This window comes from Dipodomys ordii, unplaced genomic scaffold (assembly GCF_000151885.1).
Source record: "Dipodomys ordii isolate 6190 unplaced genomic scaffold, Dord_2.0 Scaffold1, whole genome shotgun sequence".
NCBI classification, from domain to species: domain Eukaryota; kingdom Metazoa; phylum Chordata; class Mammalia; order Rodentia; family Heteromyidae; genus Dipodomys; species Dipodomys ordii.
In genome coordinates this window covers 67751348-67773994 of record NW_012267217.1, presented here as the reverse complement: position 1 = coordinate 67773994, position 22647 = coordinate 67751348, and the positions used below count along the sequence as shown (strand labels likewise).

At 57.2% G+C, this 22647-nt stretch overlaps 1 protein-coding gene across 1 annotated transcript in view; it reads left to right on the top strand.

Annotated features, from left to right (window-relative positions):
* Positions 1–22647, top strand: part of Hdac4 (histone deacetylase 4) — a 219734-nt gene that overhangs the window by 178486 nt on the left and 18601 nt on the right. The window contains exons 12-18 of the mRNA XM_013024290.1: positions 1821–2078; positions 5327–5513; positions 7612–7745; positions 12083–12203; positions 15243–15289; positions 18734–18841; positions 21266–21321. Of these exons, the coding sequence (XP_012879744.1) occupies positions 1821–2078; positions 5327–5513; positions 7612–7745; positions 12083–12203; positions 15243–15289; positions 18734–18841; positions 21266–21321 (911 nt within the window). The remainder of the gene's footprint in view (positions 1–1820; positions 2079–5326; positions 5514–7611; positions 7746–12082; positions 12204–15242; positions 15290–18733; positions 18842–21265; positions 21322–22647) is intronic.

Below are 22647 nucleotides of genomic sequence, written 5' to 3'. Positions count from 1 at the left end.
GGGCACCTGTAGAAGGAGGCCTGGCAGATCTGCGCTGCCTGCCACGGGAGCCTCTGGACCCCTAGGACATGACGCATGCACCAGGCCTCCCCCATCCCCCTCTGCTCGGACCTGTGGTCTGACTTGTCTTCCTGTTTTTAGCTCTGTGGTCTGGGGTCTGTTTCTCTGCCATTACCCAATCCCTGCATTTGCAGCCTGTTGACACTTGTGCCCTCAGACTCCTTAGACATCTCAGCCAGACACTGGTGGCTCACACCTGTGATCCTAGTCCTCAAGGAGACTGAGATCTAAAGGATCATGGTTCAAAGCCAGCCTGGGCAGAAAAGTCCATGTGACTTCATCTCCAACTCAGTAGCAAAACATTAGCCTAGAAGCTTGGCTCAAGTGATAGAGTGCTAACTATATGCGTAAGCCAAACAAGAGCTTGAGGCCCTGAGCTCAAGCCCCAGAAATCTCTTCTCCTGAAGACCCAAGTTCATCTTCCTCCCACCTGGGCTGCCCTCGTTCCTCCTCCTGTATTGTGCCAACCTCTGGGTCACAACTTCCAACAGCCATCTGACTGCCTTCTAAGCCGCTTCCTCCAGGTTCTTTCAGAATTCCCCCTCCGTGTGCCTGTGCTGCGCTTTGCCAGCCCCCAGAACCTCTCAGCCTACGAGCAATCAGACTGCCCGGACGATGCAGGACAAGCGGCACCAGTGGCCCCCAGGCAGGCGTCCTCAAGCCCATGACTTGGCTGCCTGAGCCAGGCTCAAGTCAACCCAGAAGGCCTGAGACCCAGTGCCCCAGCTGCCCTGTCCCACAGGCTCCTGTCCTCTGCTCTTCTTGCCAGGCCAAGATTCGAGGGCTCGGGGGGTGTAAAGGAAGGGAAGTTGACACACGTCAATGCCATCAAGTGACATGGTTATTTAGAAACTTCTGGTAGGAAAGCTGGAGTGAGGCACCTGTCCTGGCAGCCAGGTGGAAGGCTGGGGGCGGGCTGGTGTGTAGGAACTCGGTTTTTCTAGCTTGTGTTGAGGGTGTCTGAGATTGGGTGATGACGTGGCACAGTTCCAACGTGAGAAGATCTTTGAATCAAGCTAGGTGATACGTTCTTCCAAGGATAGAGCCAGAGTCACCAACTCGTAAAGGACTGCTTGTAGCCAGCATCTCCACACTTCCCCCATGCTGCCTCTTAGCATTTAGAGATGGTCCCTAGCAGTTGTTCAGAGACCCATCTTCACAGAGGCCCACCAAAGCCCTGGGGAGCATGGCACCTGCTCCTAGCCTATCTGCTTGTAATTTCCACAGCTCGCAAAGCTGGCAGCGGCTCGGCCAGTTGTTGCCTCTGGGCACCTTCGTCAGCTCAGGCCTATGGTGTCCGCTTCTGTTCCTCTCTTCCGAGCTCTCCCCTGGCTCCCCAGTGTGTCTTGCTGGATGGCCAGCTGGACGAGCGTGGGAGTGCCTCGCAGCCGAGGCGATGTGTGTGGTGCCAGACTCCCTCCGCATTCCCCACTCACTCCTCTGCACACTGTACTGAAACCTCGCATGGGTTTCTCTTCGTCTTGTTCCTAGCCCACAAGAAGAGCTTTGTGAAAACCAAGACCAGTCTGCCTCCTCCCCAGGCCAGGTCCCTGGGGCCCTGGGCTAGATTCCAGCCACCGTCATTTTCTTTGCACAGCAGTGTACCTGGGGTCTGGCTTCTGTGGGTAGATGAGTGGTGCCTGCTGGCCGGGGCTCAGGGACACAGCATTCTCTCAGGTTGGCTTTCCTGAAGGGCTGACATGCGAGGAGCCGTTTCTGATATAACCACCTGCCTGAGCTTCATGTCCTCTGCATTGCAGATTATCCCCAAACCAAGTGAGCCAGGTCGGCAGCCTGAAAGCCATCCTGAGGAGACCGAGGAGGAGCTCCGAGAGCACCAGGCCCTGCTGGATGAGCCCTTCCTCGACCGGCCCCCCGGACAGAAGGAGGCCCACCCATTGGCCAGCATCCAGGTGAAGCAGGAACCCATTGAGAGTGATGAAGAGGAGGCGGAGTCTGTGCGGGAAGCGGAACAAGGCCAGCGCCCACCCACTGAGCAGGAACTGCTCTTCAGACAGGTACTGGAAAGCCAGAGCCATGAGAGCAACACCCTCAGAGGCCTCCCTCTGATCCCATAGGAATGCTTTGCCTGTCTTCCTAGCGCACGAGGGAGGGGGGTGGGATTGCTTCACACTCCATTCCCAGGTGGTCTGGAGTCCGACCCTCTCTGGGTATGCACGTCCTGCAAACCTGGCTCCAGGCTCCTGGGGGCAGTTTTCCCTTGGTCTTGTGAGATTCCACATACTGCTGAAGCTGAGGAGAAAGGTTGGCTTTCTAATTGTCCAAAATGTAGGCAGAGTCTGATCATGAGCCTGTCCCCTCTAAGGCCACAGAGGTGTGAGTAACTGGCATTGTGGATCCAAAACAGTGTTATGGCTTGGGTGCCCGGAGCCGGTAAGATGCAGGCACACAATAACCAAACTCCAAAGGGACTGATGGAAAAATTCAGTAAACGACCTGTTCATTCCAGTTATATATAACACTGCCAACTCTACAGAATTACTGAAGACAGTTGGCCAATGAGTGAGAAACCCTGGCTTAGCAGCCAGAATGCCACAGGGAGGCTGTTTCTGCCCGATGGTCAGGAAGTGAGCCAGCAGTGGAATTTAGTTGTACCTTAAGCATGGGACTCGCTGCCTGGGTTTGTGTCGAGGGCACAGGAACCAGTGTGCTGTCCAACTAAGCACCTCCCCCCCCCCCCCCCCCAGCATGTGAATGATGCTGCCTCTCCAGTTCCTGGCTCTTGTAAATCTCAGGACAAGACGACCCTGGTGGTAGTGTTCGCTTCCCTTCCCACCTGAAGCTGTGCCTGGGTGTGGAACCCTCCCCTGCTGCATCCGTGCGGCACAGGCACCGGCTTGGATTCTGAGAGTGCCTGGCTCAGGAGGCCACACTGGCGTCCCTAGCAGCTGTCTCCTCCTTCTTAGTTATAGGCAGCCCGTCTGATTCCTAAGGCCACTCAATTAGCACCTCTTACACTAACCTGCTTTTCCAAGCCCAGTGGAACTGACAGGATGACCAAAGAAAGCCAGAGTTCCCATGGTCCAACACAGAGTAATTCACAGCCAGGCCATCCACCTCTGTCTACCACCTCTCCTTGGTGGACAGGCCCCTGTGGGGCGACCTTCACAATCTCCGATAGGCTCTCAGAAGTCTGTGAAGGAGCAAGCCCCTTACCGTTGTTGTAAGGTAAATTGTCAGTGAGGCCACATTTTGGAAGATGGGATCTTGGGGTCTTTATTAGGGCACTAGCAGTCAGCAGGCTGCTCATTGTAACAAAGGCCTGCAGCCCACAAATACAGTTAACACAGGCCGGAGTGGAAAGGAGGAACAAAAACAATACCAGCAAACCAATTCAGCTCTAGCTGCCACGGTGACTTGGAGACAAGATAGGACACAGGAAATGGTCACAGAGACACATGGCATGGCATCATGGTACCTGTGCTGGTCCAGGCCTAAATAGGGTCAGGTCAGGGGTCAGGTCCCAGGCACTGGACTGACAGGTTCAGCAGCCTATCAGCCAAGGGCCTGCCCTGCCTCCAGGGGTCCAGGCATGCCTATCACCTTGGGGTAATTTTTTCCCACTAGGAAAACAAGATAATATCTACATGCCTCTGAAGCAGTATCCTCCTAGCCCACCTTGAGCCAGGCATCTGCACTTCAAAGGATGGCTTGTCTCACCTCTAGGCCTTGGAGCTGGGTGGAAAGCCCCCCCTCCCCCCATCTCCCGCCTAGGCACCAAGATGGCTGCAAGAAATGTTTTAGACTCAGTCTCCTTACTTCACTATCACTGGAATTGGAGGGCTTGTCATCATGTGGATAGGTGACATGTCTTGGTAGCTGATTTTAAGGTTGGTATCTGGTAGAGGCTGCTACGTTGATGGGCATTTACTCAGAGAAAGGCCTGGTCATTCTCCACACAGAAGTCACTTTCTAGGAACCCTTCCTCTGTCTTCTGGAGAACACCAAGCAGAGCTCCTTAGCAGGGTGTGTGTTGGCAGTAGGTAGTTTGCATGGGATGGGACATCTGAGTCTTCAGAACATCAGGCATGGGCTAGACCTGCAGCTTGGGAGTGGAGTGTTTGCCTTGTATGTGTGAGGCACACAGGCACACACACACGCACACGCACACACACACGAGATCAAGCCCGGATAGGTGCATTGTGAGGCAGGCTGGGGGCTTATAGAAGTCTCCTCTGGGCCCTCCTTCTGGAGGCTCTGTGCCTCCCTCCCTGGAGCTCCCATGTTCCTGTGCTCATTCCCCTCCTCTCTGCTCTCTGACCCTGATTCCTAAGGGCAGGAAGATTGAGGCCTGGCTGAGCAGCTCTCCCGGCACTGTCGGGCTAGGCCCTGCTAATGAACAGCTGAGATTTTTTGTCGGCCTGACCTTCCAAGGGCACAGAATTGGTTTCTCCACGCTCAGACAGGACTTGGGTGGGAGGCGCTGCTTTCTCCTGTATTGTGGCCGATCATCGCTGTCCCTCTGTAGCTGTGTAGGTGGCCCTAGGAAGCAGTCACCTCTGGAGGGCCAAGCATCTTCCTGGTCCTCCGTGGCCCCCGCCCACACCACTCTGCCGGCAGATAATCCGTCCCCTGGATCCCATTAGCGTCCCCAAACCCTGGCCAGTGACCTCCACACTCCACTCACCTCCACCTCCACGTCCCCAAAGGCGCTTCCACACACTCCCAGGCATCTGACCCCTGAGGGCCTGAGCCCCAAGTACACGCCTTCATTTCTTCCACAGTCTGTCCTTGGTGAACGTGCTGGCATGGTCCAGGCCGAGCCTGGAGTCAAGCTAACTCCCCTGCACCTGGGGTTTACTCCGGCTGGCTGCCCGTGCCGGTTGGGCACTCTTGGTCAGAGCTACCGGCAGAGGCTGGCTGCTCACTACCAACTTCACTGTGGCCAGAGTGAGCATTCAGTGTCCCCAGCTGAGGGTCCGAGGTCACCGCCCCCTCAGGGGCTGAGTCCTGGATGTGTCATTTCACCTGGTCCCAGCTGTTCCTGTGCTCAGCACCTCCTCAGAGGAGCCACCGTGGCCCACTGTGGCAGCCACCTGCTGCCCTCCACGTGGCTCTTGGCGGGAGCTTCCTTCTGGGATGTCAAGTCCTCAGAGTCTTCTCCCCTCTGCCCCTGCTCCATGTCCTGTCTGTGGCCACGTGCCCTTGTGGCGGGGCTCTAGGGAGCATCCGGGGTCGGATGTGGTCATTTGAGTGAGTGATGCATGCAGGTCTTCAGCACCCACCAATCCACTTCCCCCCACAGCAAGCCCTCCTGTTGGAGCAGCAGCGGATCCACCAGCTGAGGAACTTCCAGGCGTCCATGGAGGCTGCTGGCATCCCCGTGTCGTTCGGCAGCCACAGGCCTCTGTCTCGGGCACAGTCGTCTCCAGCCTCCGCCACCTTCCCCATGTCAGTCCAGGAGCCATCCACCAAGCCAAGGTTCACCACAGGTAACACACAGCCCCCACACAGCCCGCTCAGGCTGCATGGGCCTGCTACAGCAGGCAGGGAGCACTGTCACAGCCAGAGCCCCCGGGGCTCCAGGGGGCTCCAGGGCTCGCCATCCAGAGGCATGGGCCCCAGGGCTCACTGTCCAGAGGCACGGGCCCCCGGGGGGCTCCAGGGCTCGCCGTCCAGGGACACAGGGCTCCAGGGGCCCCCAGGGCTCGCCGTCCAGGGACACAGGGCTCCAGGGGCCCCCAGGGCTCACCGTCCAGGGACACAGGGCTCCAGGGGCCCCCAGGGCTCGCTGTCCAGAGGCACAGGCCCCCAGGGGGCTCCAGGGCTCACTGTCCAGAGGCACGGGCCCCCGGGGGGCTCCAGGGCTCGCCGTCCAGAGGCACGGGCCCCCGGGGGGCTCCAGGGCTCGCCGTCCAGAGGCACGGCCCCCAGGGCTCACTGTCCAGAGGCACAGATCGCCACTGCTGTGCTGGACCCCAAAGCCACGCTCTGCTGCATGGATCTCTCCCTATTAATGTTGTTCCCAGACCGAACACCAGCTCAGCCTGCCACTCCAGAGAACCGTGGTCTTCTGCAGAGAGCAGCACCCCCCCACCCCACGTGCCACGTAGGCTTCAAGGCTCCTCTCTCCGCTTAGCATGAGTGCTCTCACTCACGCCTGTGTAAATGGCATTGGCACCAACGCCTCCTTGGCGTGCTGCTGCAGTCAGTACACTGGGCATTTGAACACCATGGGAGAGCAGAGCCCTTGGTCCAGGGACCGTTCCCTACCTCCTCTGCTTCGGCACCTAAGCCGCCCTCCTGTCAAGTCATCGCAGCTTCCACAAGCATCATTTGCAGACTTGTTACTCTGTACCCAGCAAATACGTCCGTGTTACCTTCCCAGGCCTCAGAAGGAAACTGTCCATATTGAGGTCATTTTTAGTAGTAATTATTCAGAAATTGAAAATGGTAGAGGGTCACACGGCCAAGCGCTCTCACTATAAGCTTGGCCAGTCAATGGTGTTCTTAACAGAATGCAGCTCAGAGCCATGCCAGGACAGTGCTCACTTTCCACATACAGACAGAGTCCTTGGGGGCTGGGGAAGGAGACCCTCCTACACATGCTAGTTAGCGGCACAGCAGTTGGTAAGTTGCTTGTGTACAGCCAATATGATGGAACTTGAGGAAACCGGCACTGCCTGGCGCTTCCTGCTGTAGGCCATTGGCAGGGAGGAAGTTTGCAGGTGTATTTCTCAGCAGGGCCGTTGGCTGTCGGTGTGCTTGTTAGTGCCTCACGCCCTCTGGGCCCCTCCCCACACTCTGCAGCCTCCTGTTGCCTTCCACTGGCGGCTCTGCCCCGCCTCTGATCTGCAAGCCTGGGCACCCTCCTGGTCTCCGTGCTGCTTTCTCCCGTAACAGTGATGTCAAGCTCACTTGGGTGATTCTGAAGGCAGTTGTATTCCAGTCACCCAGTTCCCCTGAGCAAAGCTGGGCAGTGGAGCTGGAGAGGAGAGAGGCCCTGCCCTCCGCTGCGCTCTCTGGGTCAGTCAGTGCCGGCTTGCGCGTGCACATCCTACAAGTTGGCCTGGGTTTGCTCCCTCCCACACAGGCCACCCCAGCTTCTAGAAGCCTCTGATGCAGGACCTGAGTCCTGGGCTTCTTGGAGCACCATGTGTCTTAAACAGTTTCCAGCCACTGGAGCTGCATAGTATAGAGGCTGGCCCTGTGCACACAGACCTGCATGCTGCAGGCCACGCTCCTGCTCCCACTCAGACCTCAGGCTGTGACGTCTGACTCCAAGGCACTTTCCTTACACCTGTTTCTCTACAACTTGGGTCTGGTACAACTGCACACCTCCCACGCAGGGCCACTGAGTGATATGGGGGCTAAGCAGCTGGCCGCCCCCACCCCAGCCTCCCTCTGCCTCCATCCATGCCACCTGGGCAGGGTGACCTTGGTATGTTTCTAAAGAATTGCCCATTCTCCATTCTCTACGGGGAGGTGGGGAGGGTCTGCCACTGGCCTGGACAACAGCCAGCACTAAAGCAATGGCCAGCTCAGACCTGGACAGCTTCTCTGACCTGGGCTACTTCCAACCTGTTGCAGGCCTTGTGTATGACACGCTGATGCTAAAGCACCAGTGCACCTGTGGGAACACTAACAGCCACCCTGAGCATGCTGGGAGGATCCAGAGCATCTGGTCCCGCCTGCAGGAGACAGGCCTGCGCAGCAAGTGTGAGGTACGCCGAGCCTGCAGGGGCGGGGCAGGGAGGGCAGGGGCGGGGCGGGGGCAGGGCCGGGAGGGCAGGGCTGCCATCACTGCCAGCATCACCATGGCACCAAGGGCCTCAGCATGCTGGGATAATGGGAGGGACAGGGCCAACGCTCTGGTGACTGTGGAGTCCAGGCTCTGTCGTAAGTCAGCATTGGTAAGGTGGTAAGGCCTGGTGTATGTCCCAACATGGCGGAGAAAGAGAAAAGGAGTCTTTCACAAGTAGAAGAGCCAAGGGCATGGGCCGTATTCTTTATAACAACGCCTCTCATGAGAACTAGCCCGGTCACACAAGACCTGAGTTCTGATCCTCCCTGAGCCAGAGCTCCCTGTCCTGATTGCCTCCCACACGGCCCGCCTCTTGCTGAATGAACCCCCAGATTCAGTAACACCATACTGCAGAACAAGCTTCCAGCACCAGGGCCCTTGAGGATGCACTGTCTCCCAACCACAGCAAAGCCCAGAGTGGCTTTCCACATTCCTCCCTGCGGGAAGCAGTGCCTCTGTGCTTTGCCCTTCAATGTTCTGTGTCTGTGCCTTCTTCCCGATGCTTCGGGGAAGTGTGATCCCCACTGGGCTGCTCTCAGCTGCCCAGGGCAGGCTCCCAGGACCTATGCCCAGGTCTCTTCAGGGATAGTGAGAGGCAGAGACTAAGGGACACATTCTCAGATCAGGCCTCCTGGCTTCTTGTTGAGGCCCATGTTCTTTTGTTCTGATGTTTTGCACAATTGCTCTGGGAATGTGCATGGAGCTTCAGTCTCAATTCTCCCTCAGTGAGATCCCAAGAGACAGTGGCCAGCATGGACAGCAACATCACAATATCCCAGATTGCTCTGCTTGCTCTGCTTTGAGTCTTAATTCTTCACTCCCTGCCTCTGCCACTGAGGCTTGTGGGAAGGTTCAGCCCTGCTGTGTCTCTCAATACTGACCCTCAGTTTCTCTGACTGCCTGGCAATGGCCAAGCTTATTTCATCTTAGACAGAAGGTCTAGCCACTGTGGGGGCCCAGTGTTCACCCACACCTTCTGGGCAGGAAGAGGCATGTCTGTGAAAGGCCCAGCCAGTGCCTTTCTCCCAGGTTCTGAGTTCTGAGGAGGAAGATGTGTGCTTCAAGCCTTGCTGTAGCGCAGGCACCAAGCAATGGGCATGTGTGGCCTGGGCCTCGTGGCCTGGGCAAGCCTCACTTCCTGTCTGGAGCGGAACTGGGCATGCCCAGAGCATCCACCTGCTCTGAAAGCCCCCTGAGCTGGACTGAACAGTCTGTATCTGTCCCCCCAGTATTCCTGGCCATCCTGGGCAAAGCCTCGGCCGGGCCGGGCACAGCAGGTCTCCCCATGGAACTGGTGTAGCAGCCTGTCCTGCGGTGCAGAGCACCTCAGTGCTCTGCAGCGTGGTGGTTTCTGAGCTCCAGTGTAAACACTCTACTCTGCCTTCCCAGGCTGCTAGTATTCAGGACTTCAGGTCAATCGACGTTGTAGGGTGAGGCCAGGGTGGCCCTGGACACCTGCTTCTGGATTTTAGCCAGCGGCTGTGCCACTGGGGGGCAGCATTGCCAAACAGACACCAGCCACATGAACCGCCTTCCTCCTTCCTGGCCATGCTAAGAGGACCCCATGTCCTGCCCCTTCTGGGAACAGCCCAGGGCACCCTGAAGTTCCCTGCCTTCACTCACACCTGCTACTCAGCCACATCCCTTGCTGGAGGCCAGCTTGAGCAGAGGCCTGGGTAGTGATTTCTCAACCAGAAAGGCACATGGGGCCAGGCGGGACTGAGTGTGGGAATACAGAGTTGGGGGGAAAGCAGTGGCTGGTGGGAGGCGACGGTTGAGCAGAGTCTCTGGTGTCACACCTGGGATTCGACTGGGATTCGAACACAGCTGGCAGAATCCTAGCAAGCCAGGGCTGTGGCCAGATCCCTCCTGACGTGCTGGGGACAGTCAGAGTCCTTTCAAACGTCTGCAGTCCTAGAAGCCATGTTGGACCACTACCCACGGAAGGGGCTGGGGCTGGGGCTGCGGCTGCCCATTCGGCTTCGGAGTTGAGGGCTCAAACATGACATCTTCTAGGTCCACCTGTCAGGAAGGCAAGGATGGAACAAGAGGGCTCAAGGTCAGATGTACAGAGAGCTGGCTACCATAGGATTAACTCTTTCCTCAAAGCTGCAGATTATCTGCTTCAAGGAGCACCTGTCCATGTTTGCCCAGGAACTAGAAGGAGGCAAAGACCATACCCTGGCATTGCTCCTCCTCACAAGCCTCATACCGGAAAGTGGGTTCATGCTCTCTTGTATAGCCCATCTGGTCCCAAAGCTTTGACTAGTTCAGCCTTGTCTTTATCTCTTATACATTTTCAAGCCTAAGTACTTTGATTCTTCCTTTTGTTCTAACTTGAAATCTGTTGCTACACTTGAAACTCTTATCCAGAGACCCAACGGAGCAGAGCAGATGGTCTGGTCTTTCTTCCCTTGCTCCCACCACGTAACCAGCCTCCCTGTCACACGAGGGCCAGACCCCTGCCCTCCCCATAGCCCCTTTTTTAATTATTTTTTTTTCTCCTCCTGGTATTGCAGCTTGAACTCAGGGCCTGAGTGCTATCTCTTAGCTATTTTGGTCAAGGTTTCTGCTCTAGCACTTGAACCATAGCTCCTTCACTTCTGGCTTTTTACTGGTTAATTAGAGATGAATTTCATGAACATTTTTGCTGGGACTGGCTTTAAAACCCTGATCCTCCCATCTCCATGTCTTGAGTAGCCAGGATTGCAAACTTAAGCCACTGCCACTTGACTCTGTGGTAGCCTCTTATTGTGTGGCCTGATTGCACACTCTGCAGACAGAATCTGGCACTGGCCAGCCCTAATCAAGAGAAAAGCAGCCAATCAGGAGACTTGCTCCCCAGTCCTCTTCCTCCTGGCCTAGAGTGAAGGTGGGACGAGGTTGTGGAGGGGATCCTGGGCTGTGTTCCACAATTAGAAAGCACCGCCTCTTTTTTTTTCTCCCACATAGTTTGATAGCGAAGAACTGATTTTGTGGAACTGATGATGATGGCCATAAAGAGTAGCTCCAGAGTAGCCCTCCTGCCCACTGGGCATCTACTAGTAGCTCCAGAGTAGCCCTCCTGCCCACTGGGCATCTACTAGGTACCCCATCCTTCTTTGCCCTGCATGGATGAAGCTGATACCCGCCCTGCCGCCCCCCCCCCATCTTTCAGAAAAGTGGGGGGCGGGGTGTGCCAGTGGCCTGAGAGCACTTCCAGGCTAGGATTTCGGTGGGGCCACAGTGAGACCTGCAGGTCAGTGGGTGCTAGGCCAGGTAAGTGTGGATCTGTGTGCTGCCCTGTTAACACGGGCAGCCACCGCCGGAGTGCTGAAGCCTCCCTGCCTTACCCTCGCCCCTGACCTCTGGTGCTAGAAACCAGTGTTCCTTTAATGGTTGAGGAAGCGCTCCACCTGGAAAGCAGCATGTTTGCTGTTCACTTCTGAGGGAGGTCTGAAAATAGCCCACAGTTCTTTATGGGAAGACTTGCCAAAGACTAGAAAAAGGCAGGATTCCCAGCCCCCTACGCCACACAGGCCCAGACCCTGACCGCAAGCCAGCCTGCGGCCCAGGATCACCAGACCATGGTGTCCCACTGGCCAACCGTACACATTCTCCTTACCTGAAGCATAAACCAGCAAGGCGGCTCACTGTGAGCCCTGCTGGAAAACGGAGTTGTGATTTCTGCTAGGGAACGGCCGCACCTTGAAGGCTGAACTACCTTTGTAAATGTAGAAAGCTGTAATTCAAATGCAAGCCCACGAAAATATTTTATTTTTTATTTATTTTTTTTTTTTGTCGGTCGTGGGGCTTGAACTCTGGGCCTGGGCTCTGTCCCTCAGCTCTTCAGCTCAAGGCTAGTGCTCTACCACTTAAGCTACAGCGCCACTTCCGGTTTTCTGGTGGTTTATTGGAGATAGGAGTCTCAAGGTCTCTCCTGCCCGGGCAGGCTTTGAACCGCGATCCTCAGATCTCAGCCTCCTGAGTAGCTAGGATTATACCAGCGCCTGGCAATACCACAGTGAAACTTTTTTTTTTTTTTTTTTTTTGTCGGTCATGGGTCTTGAACTCTGGGCCTGGGCGCTGTCCCTCAGCTCTTCAGCTCAAGGCAAGCGCTCTACCTCTTGAGCTACAGTGTCACCTGAAAATATTTTATAGTACTGCACTGGTGCAGCAAGAAGCCAGTAACTGCTCGCCTGCACGTGGAGCTGCCCCCTCAGGCATTGAGCGGTCTGACGGCACAGTATGAGCGTGTCTTGCCTTGTGTCCCCGCAGTGCATCCGTGGACGGAAGGCCACGCTGGAAGAGCTGCAGACCGTGCACTCAGAGGCCCACGCACTGCTCTATGGCACAAACCCCCTCAACAGGCAAAAACTGGACAGCAAGAAGCTTCTAGGTATTCAAGACCTTTTACCTCCTTACTGGGTTTGGGCTCGAGCTGCGGCCCCTCAGGCTGTGGGGCTGCGGGCGTCACCCTGGTGCTGCAGGGCCAGTGGAGAAGGAGGACCCTCTTCCACAGCACCGTGCCAGGCAGTGAGGAGAACCAGCTCCCACCACGGCCGCTAGGATATTTCAGTCTGAAGCCATTGAGTGGGTCCCAGAGGCTGCTCTGGAAAGCTTGGGCACCCCATGTTACCCAGCCTTGCCCTGTTGACAGCTCATCTCCTGGGCTCCTGTGGCAGAGGCAGAGAGGAGGCCTCAGGGGTCACAAGCCTGGCCATGACTTCCTTAGGCTCCATGGGGACAGGCTCATGCCAGGAGGTGGTGGCGGCTGTGGCCCTGGCAGGTGCCACTGCCCCTCACTCCCCCCCCACACACACACAGAAGACCTTGGCCTTGTGGAAATACATGGTATGTATTTTACTACCTTATCACCGGGGCCTTCAGCAGAGGCCCATGGGCTCTTGACAAGCTCATGGGACCCTGCAGGCTCCCTGGACGCATATCGAGCACTGAGGCTCCACTACATACTGAACACTAGGGGAGGTAGAGCCCATTGGTACAGACCACTGAGCCCGGGCCTCCTGTGCAGACACCCAGCCTTGTGGCTCCAAGCCTCTCTGAGCAGGGACCACAGACTCAGGGCTGGGTGCCATCAGCTGGCTGGCAGACGGGAAGCCAGACTAGAACCTGTCGCAGTAGCCTCCATCGGGTGGGCTCTTGGTAACCAAAGGCCCCCTGGGTGGGGGCCGTGGGTATCCCCCATGGATACTGACTGGAGCTTGCCTGGCATTCTGGTCCTCAGATCAAAGCCTTCGTTGGCCGCGGCCAGCCCTTGCCATGGTTTGGTTTCTTGGTTGAGTTTATCCTGAATCTTCTGCCCCCATAACAGCTGTCTTGGTGCATCAGCTGTGCCAGCCGCGTGGTACTGCAGCCCCACCGGTGTGGCGGGGGGGGGGGGGGGGGGGGGGGCTGGAGGTGATGGCCCATTGTGTCCTTTTCTTTCCTACTGACTTTTGTGCTTTTTTTCATCTGCCCAAAGGGCACCGACGTTCCTTGGTCCATTGCCTTCGTACCACCTGCAATCCATGTTTATACTTTTCAAACATAGTAATAGTTAAGATATCTCATGCTGCCATAACCCTAATTAGGTGCTTAAATGCTGCTGTGATTTTTCCTTTTCATCGGATTCACAGGTTGCTATGCCATAGGCAAAAAGCCCTTTGTAGTTTGCCGCTCCCACAGGGCCCACCAGGAGCACAAACTCTACTGAGTTAGTCTGCAGACACCAGAGGGTGCTGCTCGCTGTTCTGGATCCAGGGGTCTGTTTCCTGGTAGCATCTGACACCACATGACCTAGAAAGGGAGCCTGGCCCAGAGCAGCTGCGGACAGTGCAGGTCGGCAGAGCCCAAGCAAGCCAGTGATGAACTGGAAGTGCTCGGGAAGGTATGTGTCTTTCCCACACCTCCAGAAAGCCAGCCAACCAGCCGTGAGCAGCCAGTGGGAATGGGTGTGGTCCTCCAGGCTGGCCTCCAGGTCCCGTTTGCCACCCAGTCCTGGTGGTGACGGGCACAAGCCACGGGCAGGCATAATTGGGGCATTCTCAGGGAGGCAGGATGCATGGGCAGCTGGTAGACGCACAGTGTAGCGGAACAGCCTCCTATTGAGATAATGAGCAGGATCACCTAAGTACTCAGTTACTGTTGTTTCAGCACAGACATGGCTAACTGAGAACCCTCCTGTGGAAAGGTCTGCGTGTGTCACAGGGCCCTCATTTCCAGTGAGCTCACTCAAGTCCTGGCTGTCACCAGGGCCTGTAGTAGGAAGTACAGCTCTTACGCAGGCCCCAGCTGTCCCCTAGGCCTGCTCTCCTGTGCCACCAGGCGGCCCATGCTCTGTGTGCATCTGAGGTTCAGAGCAGGTTTCACAGGACAGAGGGAGTGTGGGCCCTCTGGCTGTGGACACAGCCCTGCCAAGTCCAGGAAGCGGGGTCCCATGCTGCCTGTGGGACCTGTGAGATCATGCAAACCTGGACCCTGGCACACACCAAGTGCCATGGAAACAGCTGATCCAGGAAACAGCTGGGCTGTGGAGAGCAAGGGGCAGAAAGGACCTGGCTCTTCTGGGCCAGCTCTGAGGGGTGAAAGCCTTGCTGGAGCCTGGACACTCTAGAGGCCAGAATTTAGACCCATGTCCTGCATTCTGCCACTGTTAGGGCTACACAAGGAAAGAGACAGTCTCTACTCTGGGGGCAGTTGGTCCGGGGAAGGGGAGTCAGATCTGAGTACTCCGTGATGCAGGAGGGCACAGGCCGCAGCTATGGCCTCCCAGTCAGATGACTAGTGGGGAAGCACGGCTGGTGTCTGGCCCTCCCCACCACAGACCTGATTCCTCCTCTTCCAGCCCTGTTCTCTCCTCCATAGCCGGGGGAGGGTGGGGACAGTGGAGGAGCTGGGTCTCCAGACCTCTGACCCATGTTGGGAACTGAACTGGCAAGTAGAATTCCCCAGGGAGCCAAGGCTGGGGTCTGGAAATAGGGTTTTCTATGGGGGCAGCAGGAACGCCGAGCACTAGCAGGAGTTCCCCTCCTCCAAGGAAGGGCTGACACCCTGGAGAATGGGAGTTGTAGAGCCAGGTAGTGAGGCTGTAGCTGGGCCACTGGGTGACACTGGAGAGCCGAGCTGCACCAGCACGTCCCACCATGCCACAGAACACGCCCGAGCCAGCGCTGCCCTTGCCTCTCTTGCCCTGCTTTCTCCTTCCCTGCAGGATTGCTGACACTCCCTCCCTCCCCTCTTCCCTCCCACTGCCCCCCCTCCCATGGGATCACTGACCTCTCTTTCACCCAGCAGGATCACTGACCTGTCTCTCTGCAGGATCACTGATACCTCTCTCTCTCTCTTTCTCTCCCCCCCCCCGTCTGTCTTTCCCCTTGTGGGATCACTGACCTCTCTCCCCCTGTGGGATCACTGACCTCTCTCTCTCTCCCTGCAGGATCGCTGACCTCAGTGTTTGTCAGGCTTCCTTGCGGTGGTGTCGGGGTAAGTATTTCTTTAATGTGTAAATAATGTCCTGTTTGTTCTCAGAGTCCCAGTGGTTACAGAAATCACTGCCTTACTCTCCCTGGAATGGGTAATTGCTACCAGGTGTTTTCCATGAACAGGGTTGTGGGCAGAGGTGCCCGTGTGTGGCTTCAAAGCACTGCAAGTCATGAGTGTTCGATCGCTGGGCTCGGACACCTTTCTCTGGGAAGGTCATCCGGCATGCACAACACAGGCCTGCTGGGCCGTGGCTCCTGTGCAGCCTGTGTGCAGACTTGTCTGTCTGCTTCTGGGTCTACAGTGACACTGATGAAGTACACCCAGGTCCCAGCGCCTCATTGGGCAGAATGTGCTTGTTGTGTGTCCGTTTTTCAATGTGAGGCTCTGGACAAAGTTCTCCACTCAGGATACTGGTGGGCCATTTGAAGTTTGCAGGGCAGCTAGTAGGGTTGCACTGGACTCTCATCCCTTTATTTTCTTTGGAGGAGATGATGTTCTAAGTGAGGCACTTAGGGAAACGGCCAGGTGCACAAGAATGGCAAGGGACAAGTTTCTGGCTGGAGATCCACTCCCATGTGTGCAGGGCCGGCCCAGCCTCCCACAAGCCTTCCCTTGGCAGCCAAGGGTCTCCCCTGGCTCGGTCCTGGGATGAAGCGGGGTGGGGCCCTCCCAGGAGAACTGCACATTGCGGAGCGGGCAGAGGCTCTGGCCGATGGGCTGACTGCGTGTTTCCCGTGGCACGTGGACAGGGTTGCCGGAACCACGCCGTGTGTGTAATCACGGACTGCAAGGTGAAGGCCAGGTCTGGGTTCTGTTATGGAAATGAGACGAAATTGTTTTCTTCCTGAGTCTTTACAGAAATCACTGCTTTGAACATTATCCCGTCAGAAAAAGAATAAACGGCGTTTATTCATACCACCGCTGAGCCCTGCAAGAGTTATTTTATTTTGTATTGTAAATAGCCTACAATCTCTTAATTCGGGGCAAATTTTTGGCCAGACTTCAAAAGATTTGGGTTTGCAGTACCCTGCAGCCAGCAGACCTGTGCAAGACAGAATTGGTGATTTGCAGAGGACAGCTCAGCGCAGGCTGGGGCGTGGGGCTTGAGCCCCGCGGCCCCCGTGGACCAGCCAGCGCTGCCGCTCACGCGGGCACAGATGCACACTGATGGCGCCAGTGGGTACTGCCCAGGCAAGTGAGAGGCGGGACTGTGCTCGCCTTCTCCGTGGGACCTCTTCCAGGAGGGAAGCTGTGGCCTCGGATCACAGCCGGCTGCAGCTCCAACCCAGTGGCTTCCAGAAGCAGGGCCAGCCACTAGGGTATCCACGGAGCAGTCAGGGCACCGAGGCTTCCGCCTGAGAAGGCAGCCCCTCTTCAGTGTGAAGCTGTGCAGGGCTGCTTCCAGAGCTTCCAGTGCATCCCGTCCTCACAGTTCAATATAGGTTTTTAATGGTTTTGACCTTTTTTACAAACCATATGAAAGAAACTTCTACTTTGCTCCCCCCCCACTTTATTACAAGTTCTAAATTAGTGAGAATCTGTGTCCTTGAGTCTCCGTGGGCGCCCTCCCCCAGCCCAGCTTGTGAGTGGGGCCCAGGCTCTGCGGGCACACACACACCCTGCCATGGCTCCCAGCGCCCCAGCTCACCCCACGCTTCCACCACCCCCAGTCCCACATGCTCCCCCGCGTCTCCCATGCTCCCCTGCCTGTCTGCTCTCTGCTCCTTCAGGAGTCGGGCACCTCTGCCCCTGTCTCGGGCCGTCCTCCAGCACTGTGTGCCCAAGTCAGGATGCAGTGGACTCAGCATCATAGGTTCTGGAGCAGCTGGCGGGCTTGTCGGACTGTCGAGGGCACTGACCACTTGCTGTCCTGTGGCAGGGTTGAGGTTGGCCCCCTGCTCTCTGCAGGAAGCGCCCAGCAGAGCAGGGCGCCCAGCAGGCCCCACAGATGGGGCCAGTGTTGTCCATCAGCCCCTCCGTGCATTTGGGAAGGAAGTCATCTCAGTCAAGTCATTTTGGCTTCCGGGGTGCAGCCTTAGCCTAGCCTGCCTCAAGAGTTGCTGGCCCTGGAGGGCCTGGGCAGCTGACGGAGTCTGTCCTGTAGTGCTGGCAACCTTTGATTTCAGTGAGTCGATTCTCCAGCGGAAGTGACCAGCCAGCTGTTCTGTGCACACAGCACTTCTGTAGGTGACACACGGAGTTATTCCCAGCTGATGCTGTCATCTCAGCGCTTTGGGAACAGTGAGCACGGTGGACACTAGTTGGTTCTTTGGACACTTGGAAACTATTTAAAGAATGTTGAGGTTTGATCACTGGAGAGAATAACCCTCACTGTATATCCCTCCTAGGAATTTCTTTAGCTTATCAAAGAATCTTAAATCATCAGGCAGTAGGGAGGTCCATGCCTCCCCACAGAGTGTCTGTCAGGCCTGGGCAGGTGGCTCCCGCTGGAGTTTCAAAGCAGTCAGTGTTCAGAGGCCGTCCGATTGCTTTGTACTGAATGGAACCGCATGGCACGGCCCAGCCAGGCAGGAGCAGCACCTTCCCCCAGGCAGGGCACAAGCCCAGGCCCGAGGTGGCTCACTAGACTTTCTGCCCAAGTAATACTTGGAATAGCTGCTCAGTGCTTGGGTCTGGCTCCCACCGAGGGCTGCTCTGTAGATGCACTCTCCTGTCAGAGTCTGTTTTCTGTCTCTCCTGTGAGCTAGGCCTTAAAAATGCGTCTTATGTTGAGCGCAGTAGGTGAACCTGTCGGCCCGTTTACCCTTCGCATTGGAAGTTGGCAATAGGAGGCCCCCCAACCCCAGGGAGAGCTCCTGCTCAGGCTCCAGCCCCGTAGGAGGCCCCCCAACCCCAGGGAGAGCTCCTGCTCAGGCTCCAGCCCCGTAGGAGGACCCCCAACCCCAGGGAGAGCTCCTGCTCAGGCTCCAGCCCCGTAGGAGGCCCCCCAACCCCAGGGAGAGCTCCTGCTCAGGCTCCAGCCCCGTAGGAGGACCCCCAACCCCAGGGAGAGCTCCTGCTCAGGCTCCAGCCCCGTAGGAGGACCCCCAACCCCAGGGAGAGCTCCTGCTCAGGCTCCAGTCCCGCTTAAGCACAGCTGGTGATAGCAAGAGCACAGAAGCCCTGGTCTGTTTAACCTCTCTGGCGCGCCATCTTACTGGCTAGCGTGCTCTCCTGACTACACTTGCAGGTCAACAGAAAGACACTCCTTAACCGTGGTGTCCTTAGTTCTACCTCCCAGTGGAGGCAACCAGAGGAGAAAGGCTACTCATTTACTCTTCTGTTTGCATTTGTATGTTCCGGTGCATGTTAAAGAATGTGATGAGCTCCAGAGTAAGCTGTCTGCCCTGGTGAAAGGCTGAGCTCTGGCAGGTCCAGAGCAGAGCCAGTCTTGGGACTTTGGCAGCCCCTCAGGATGTGGCTCTGGGATTGTTGTCTCTACAGGTGGACAGCGACACCATATGGAATGAGGTGCACTCATCAGGGGCGGCCCGCCTTGCAGTGGGGTGCGTGGTGGAGTTGGTCTTCAAGGTGGTTACAGGGGAGCTGAAGGTCAGTCAGAGCCTGGCAGGGCCGGGTCCCCAGGGGAGGCCGGGCCCCAGGGGAGGGCGGCCTGTAGTGACCCACCCTCCCCCCCCCACCTTGTGACCACGCTCAGTCGGGACTGGTGGGAGGCAGCTCACATCAAGACAAGTGCTGGATGCTCTTCATGCGGTGGGAATGTTGTTCAGGTCACAGGTTTGGGCCTGGGAGCGGTTTGTCCTCTTCACAATCCTTGAGACACCCAAAGGGCTTCGGCTCACTGACTTAGCTCATCCGATAACCGTAATTTTAAAGTAACAGTGATAGCTGGCTCAGTGGGTGGCAGCTGGATTTACATGCCTGCCTTTGCATGAATCTGCACCCATACAATGAAATTCACAAAGTGCTCTGTGATCAGAGAGAGAGTTGTCCAGATGCCTGGACATTCTGCTCTGGCTTACACTGGCACTCACCCAGAAGCCACACCTAGGCTTTTTCCCCTCTATTATACTCAAGCCCAGTTCCCTTCCTAATGGGTGCACAGACCTCTCCTCACTGCATTGGTCCTGAGCTCTGCCACAGCGTGAGTGTCCTATCCAAAGCCGTCACCACACATAGCTCTTCAGAGCTCACGGCGGCAGACACGAGGTTTCCAGACTAGCCGTACACTGAGAGCTCAGGTTCCATTGCTGAGGCCTGCTTGTCTATTTTTGAGAAGTGTATCGATTTCCCCAAGCTGGAATGCCTGTGGCTTATGTCTGCCCCTCTCACAAAGGAAATGGATATCCCTGAAAAAAGGAGCTGGCCCAGCTCACAACTTCTCAGTGGGCTACAGGCTTCTCCACAGGAGACAGGAAAGGAGCCCTGTGCCCCGGCAGAAGCTGAGCACTCCAGGGAGCATGCTGCCTCTGGGCACCGAGAGGCCGCTCCGTGCACGCCGGGGTGCACGCCCTCCCCTCCTGCTGTTCCATGCACCGCTCGCTGCTGCTTAGCACCTGCACTTACCTGCAGAAACAGCCCTGGGCCTGCAGACAGCACCTGGAGAGCCGAGGATGGACTGCAAGGGCAGGAGTTAGGACGTGGGATTGCAGTATTGAGTCTGAATGTGCCCAGCCTCACCATTGCCCTGTCCTGAGTCTGCTCCCTGGGGTAGCTCACTGCACCCCAGTGGGGTCCTTAGTGGTTGGCCAGCCCCTCTGAGCTCCATGACAGCTTGACTACACAGCCTCCTAGTTTGCCTATTGTATTGCAGTATTATGGTGTCTTCAATGTATGAATAATGGGGGCGGTGCAGCTATACAGATACTAGTCCCCAAGCATTTCTTCATGGGAATGGTAGTGCAGGCTCCATGGGTATCCACCCCCAGGAGGTGAACTCTGGAGTGAGGACAGAGGGTGGTGCAGGCCACAGTGTCCACCCCCGGGAGGTGAGCTGGAAGGAGGGCAGGGCGTGGTGCAGGCCACAGTGTCCATCCCCAGGAGGTGAGCTGGAATGAGGCAGGGCATGGTGCAGGCCACAGTGTCCACCCCCAGGAGGTGAGCTGGAATGAGGCAGGGCGTGGTGCAGGCCACAGTGTCCATCCCCAGGAGGTGAGCTGGAAGGAGGCAGGGCGTGGTGCAGGCCACAGTGTCCATCCCCGGGAGGTGAACTCTGGAGTGAGGACAGAAGGTGGTGCAGGCCACAGTGTCCACCCCCGGGAGGTGAGCTGGAGTGAGGCAGGGCGTGGTGCAGGCCACAGTGTCCATCCCCGGGAGGTGCCACAGTGTCCATCCCCGGGAGGTGCCACAGTGTCCATCCCCGGGAGGTGAGCTGGAGTGAGGGCAGGGGCTAGTGCAGGCCACAGTGTCCATCCCCAGGAGGTGAGCTGGAAGGAGGGCAGGGGCTAGTGCAGGCCACAGTATCCACCCCCGGGAGGTGAGCTGGAATGAGGCAGGGCGTGGTGCAGGCCACAGTGTCCACCCCCAGGAGGTGAGCTGGAATGAGGCAGGGCGTGGTGCAGGCCACAGTGTCCATCCCAGGGAGGTGAGCTGGAAGGAGGCAGGGGCCGGTGCAGGCCACAGTATCCATCCCCGGGAGGTGAGCTGGAAGGAGGGCAGGGCGTGGTGCAGGCCACAGTATCCATCCCCGGGAGGTGCCACAGTGTCCATCCCCAGGAGGTGAGCTGGAAGGAGGCAGGGCGTGGTGCAGGCCACAGTGTCCATCCCCGGGAGGTGAGCTGGAATGAGGCAGGGTGTGGTGCAGGCCACAGTGTCCATCCCCAGGAGGTGAGCTGGAATGAGGCAGGGCGTGGTGCAGGCCACAGTGTCCACCCTGGGAGGTGAGCTGGAGTGACGCAAGGATGTGGCCACGCTTTACGGAAGGCCGTCCGTGTCGGGGGCGCCTTCTCTAGCGTCTGAGTTGGAACGACTTTCTTGTGGGCACAACATGCCCTTTTCACTGTCTGGTGTTCACAGAACGGCTTTGCTGTGGTCCGCCCCCCAGGACATCATGCTGAGGAGAGCACCCCCATGTGAGTGATGGTGGGAAGCGGGGGGGGTAGGCTCATCCGGGCCCTCTGAACCCTCCACCCCAAGCCTTGGGCGTGTCGCTGGCTCCTTCCCATGGCTGAGGAGATCTCTAGCCAAGGGCCCCTGGGGGGATGAGGAGCCCAGGCCGCAAGGCCTGTCGGCTTCCCTGGAGGCTGTTAGGAAGAGCGGCAGGTCAGGTGATAGGAAAGAAGGCCCCAGGGATACTGGTCCAGAGATATCACAGATGGTTGCTGCTTTTGTTGCACTTGGGAGAGGAAACAGGTTCCTATGGCTCCTTGCTTTCCAACAGTCGCCATCAGTCCTACAGACCACACCGTGCCTGGCCTTGTAGCCATCAGTCCTACAGACCACATCGTGCCTGGCCTTGTAGCCATCAGTCCTACAGACCACACCGTGCCTGGCCTTGTAGCCATCAGTCCTACAGACCACACCGTGCCTGGCCTTGTAGCCATCAGTCCTACAGACCACATCGTGCCTGGCCTTGTAGCCATCAGTCCTACAGACCACATCGTGCCTGGCCTTGTAGCCATCAGTCCTACAGACCACATCGTGCCTGGCCTTGTAGCTTCTGACCAGTAGATACTCCATGGCCACGGCAGGGCGTGGCCTCAGTCGGCATCCCGGCACCCCGACACCCCCGTCAGGGCGTGGCCTCAGTCGGCATCCCGGCACCCCGACACCCCCGTCAGGGCGTGGCCTCAGTCGGCATCCCGGCACCCCGACACCCCCGTCAGGATGTGCGACAGGTGAGGCGTGGCGTTCCTACCTGGCGGTATTGATGAGCACCAGTGCCGGTGCTGGCCACCTGGACATGGTGAGAGGGGTCCTGGACCTGTAGCTTCCTCTCAGCTGCCTTTGCCAGCTAGGGTGCAAGCCCATAGGCTGTCCAAGTATGCCATCTCTAGGAGCCACATAGAACTCTAGTCATGTGGTCAGCAGTGGGGAAGCGCACGTGCAGGGCAGCCTGGGCTTCTCAAAAGACAGAGGCTGAAACAGCTCTCTTCGCCTCTACCACATGAGGTGTCTTAGAATACAGAAAGTTAAGTGTGAGCTGCTGTTAGAGACCTGTCACCCTGAGCGTAGGCAAGAACGCTGTGCGTGTGCCTGTGTGCTGTGTGCCCACAGTTATACTGTGTATCTCTGCATGTACAACTGTATCGTGTGTGCCTGTGTTTTGTGCACATGGATGTCTGTATATTTAGTATTTGTGTGGTATCTGTGCATTTGTATATTTGTTTAATGTATGGATATATCGATGGTGTATATATGTGTGGTATGCATGTGTTTCCATGTTAGTGTGTGTCTGT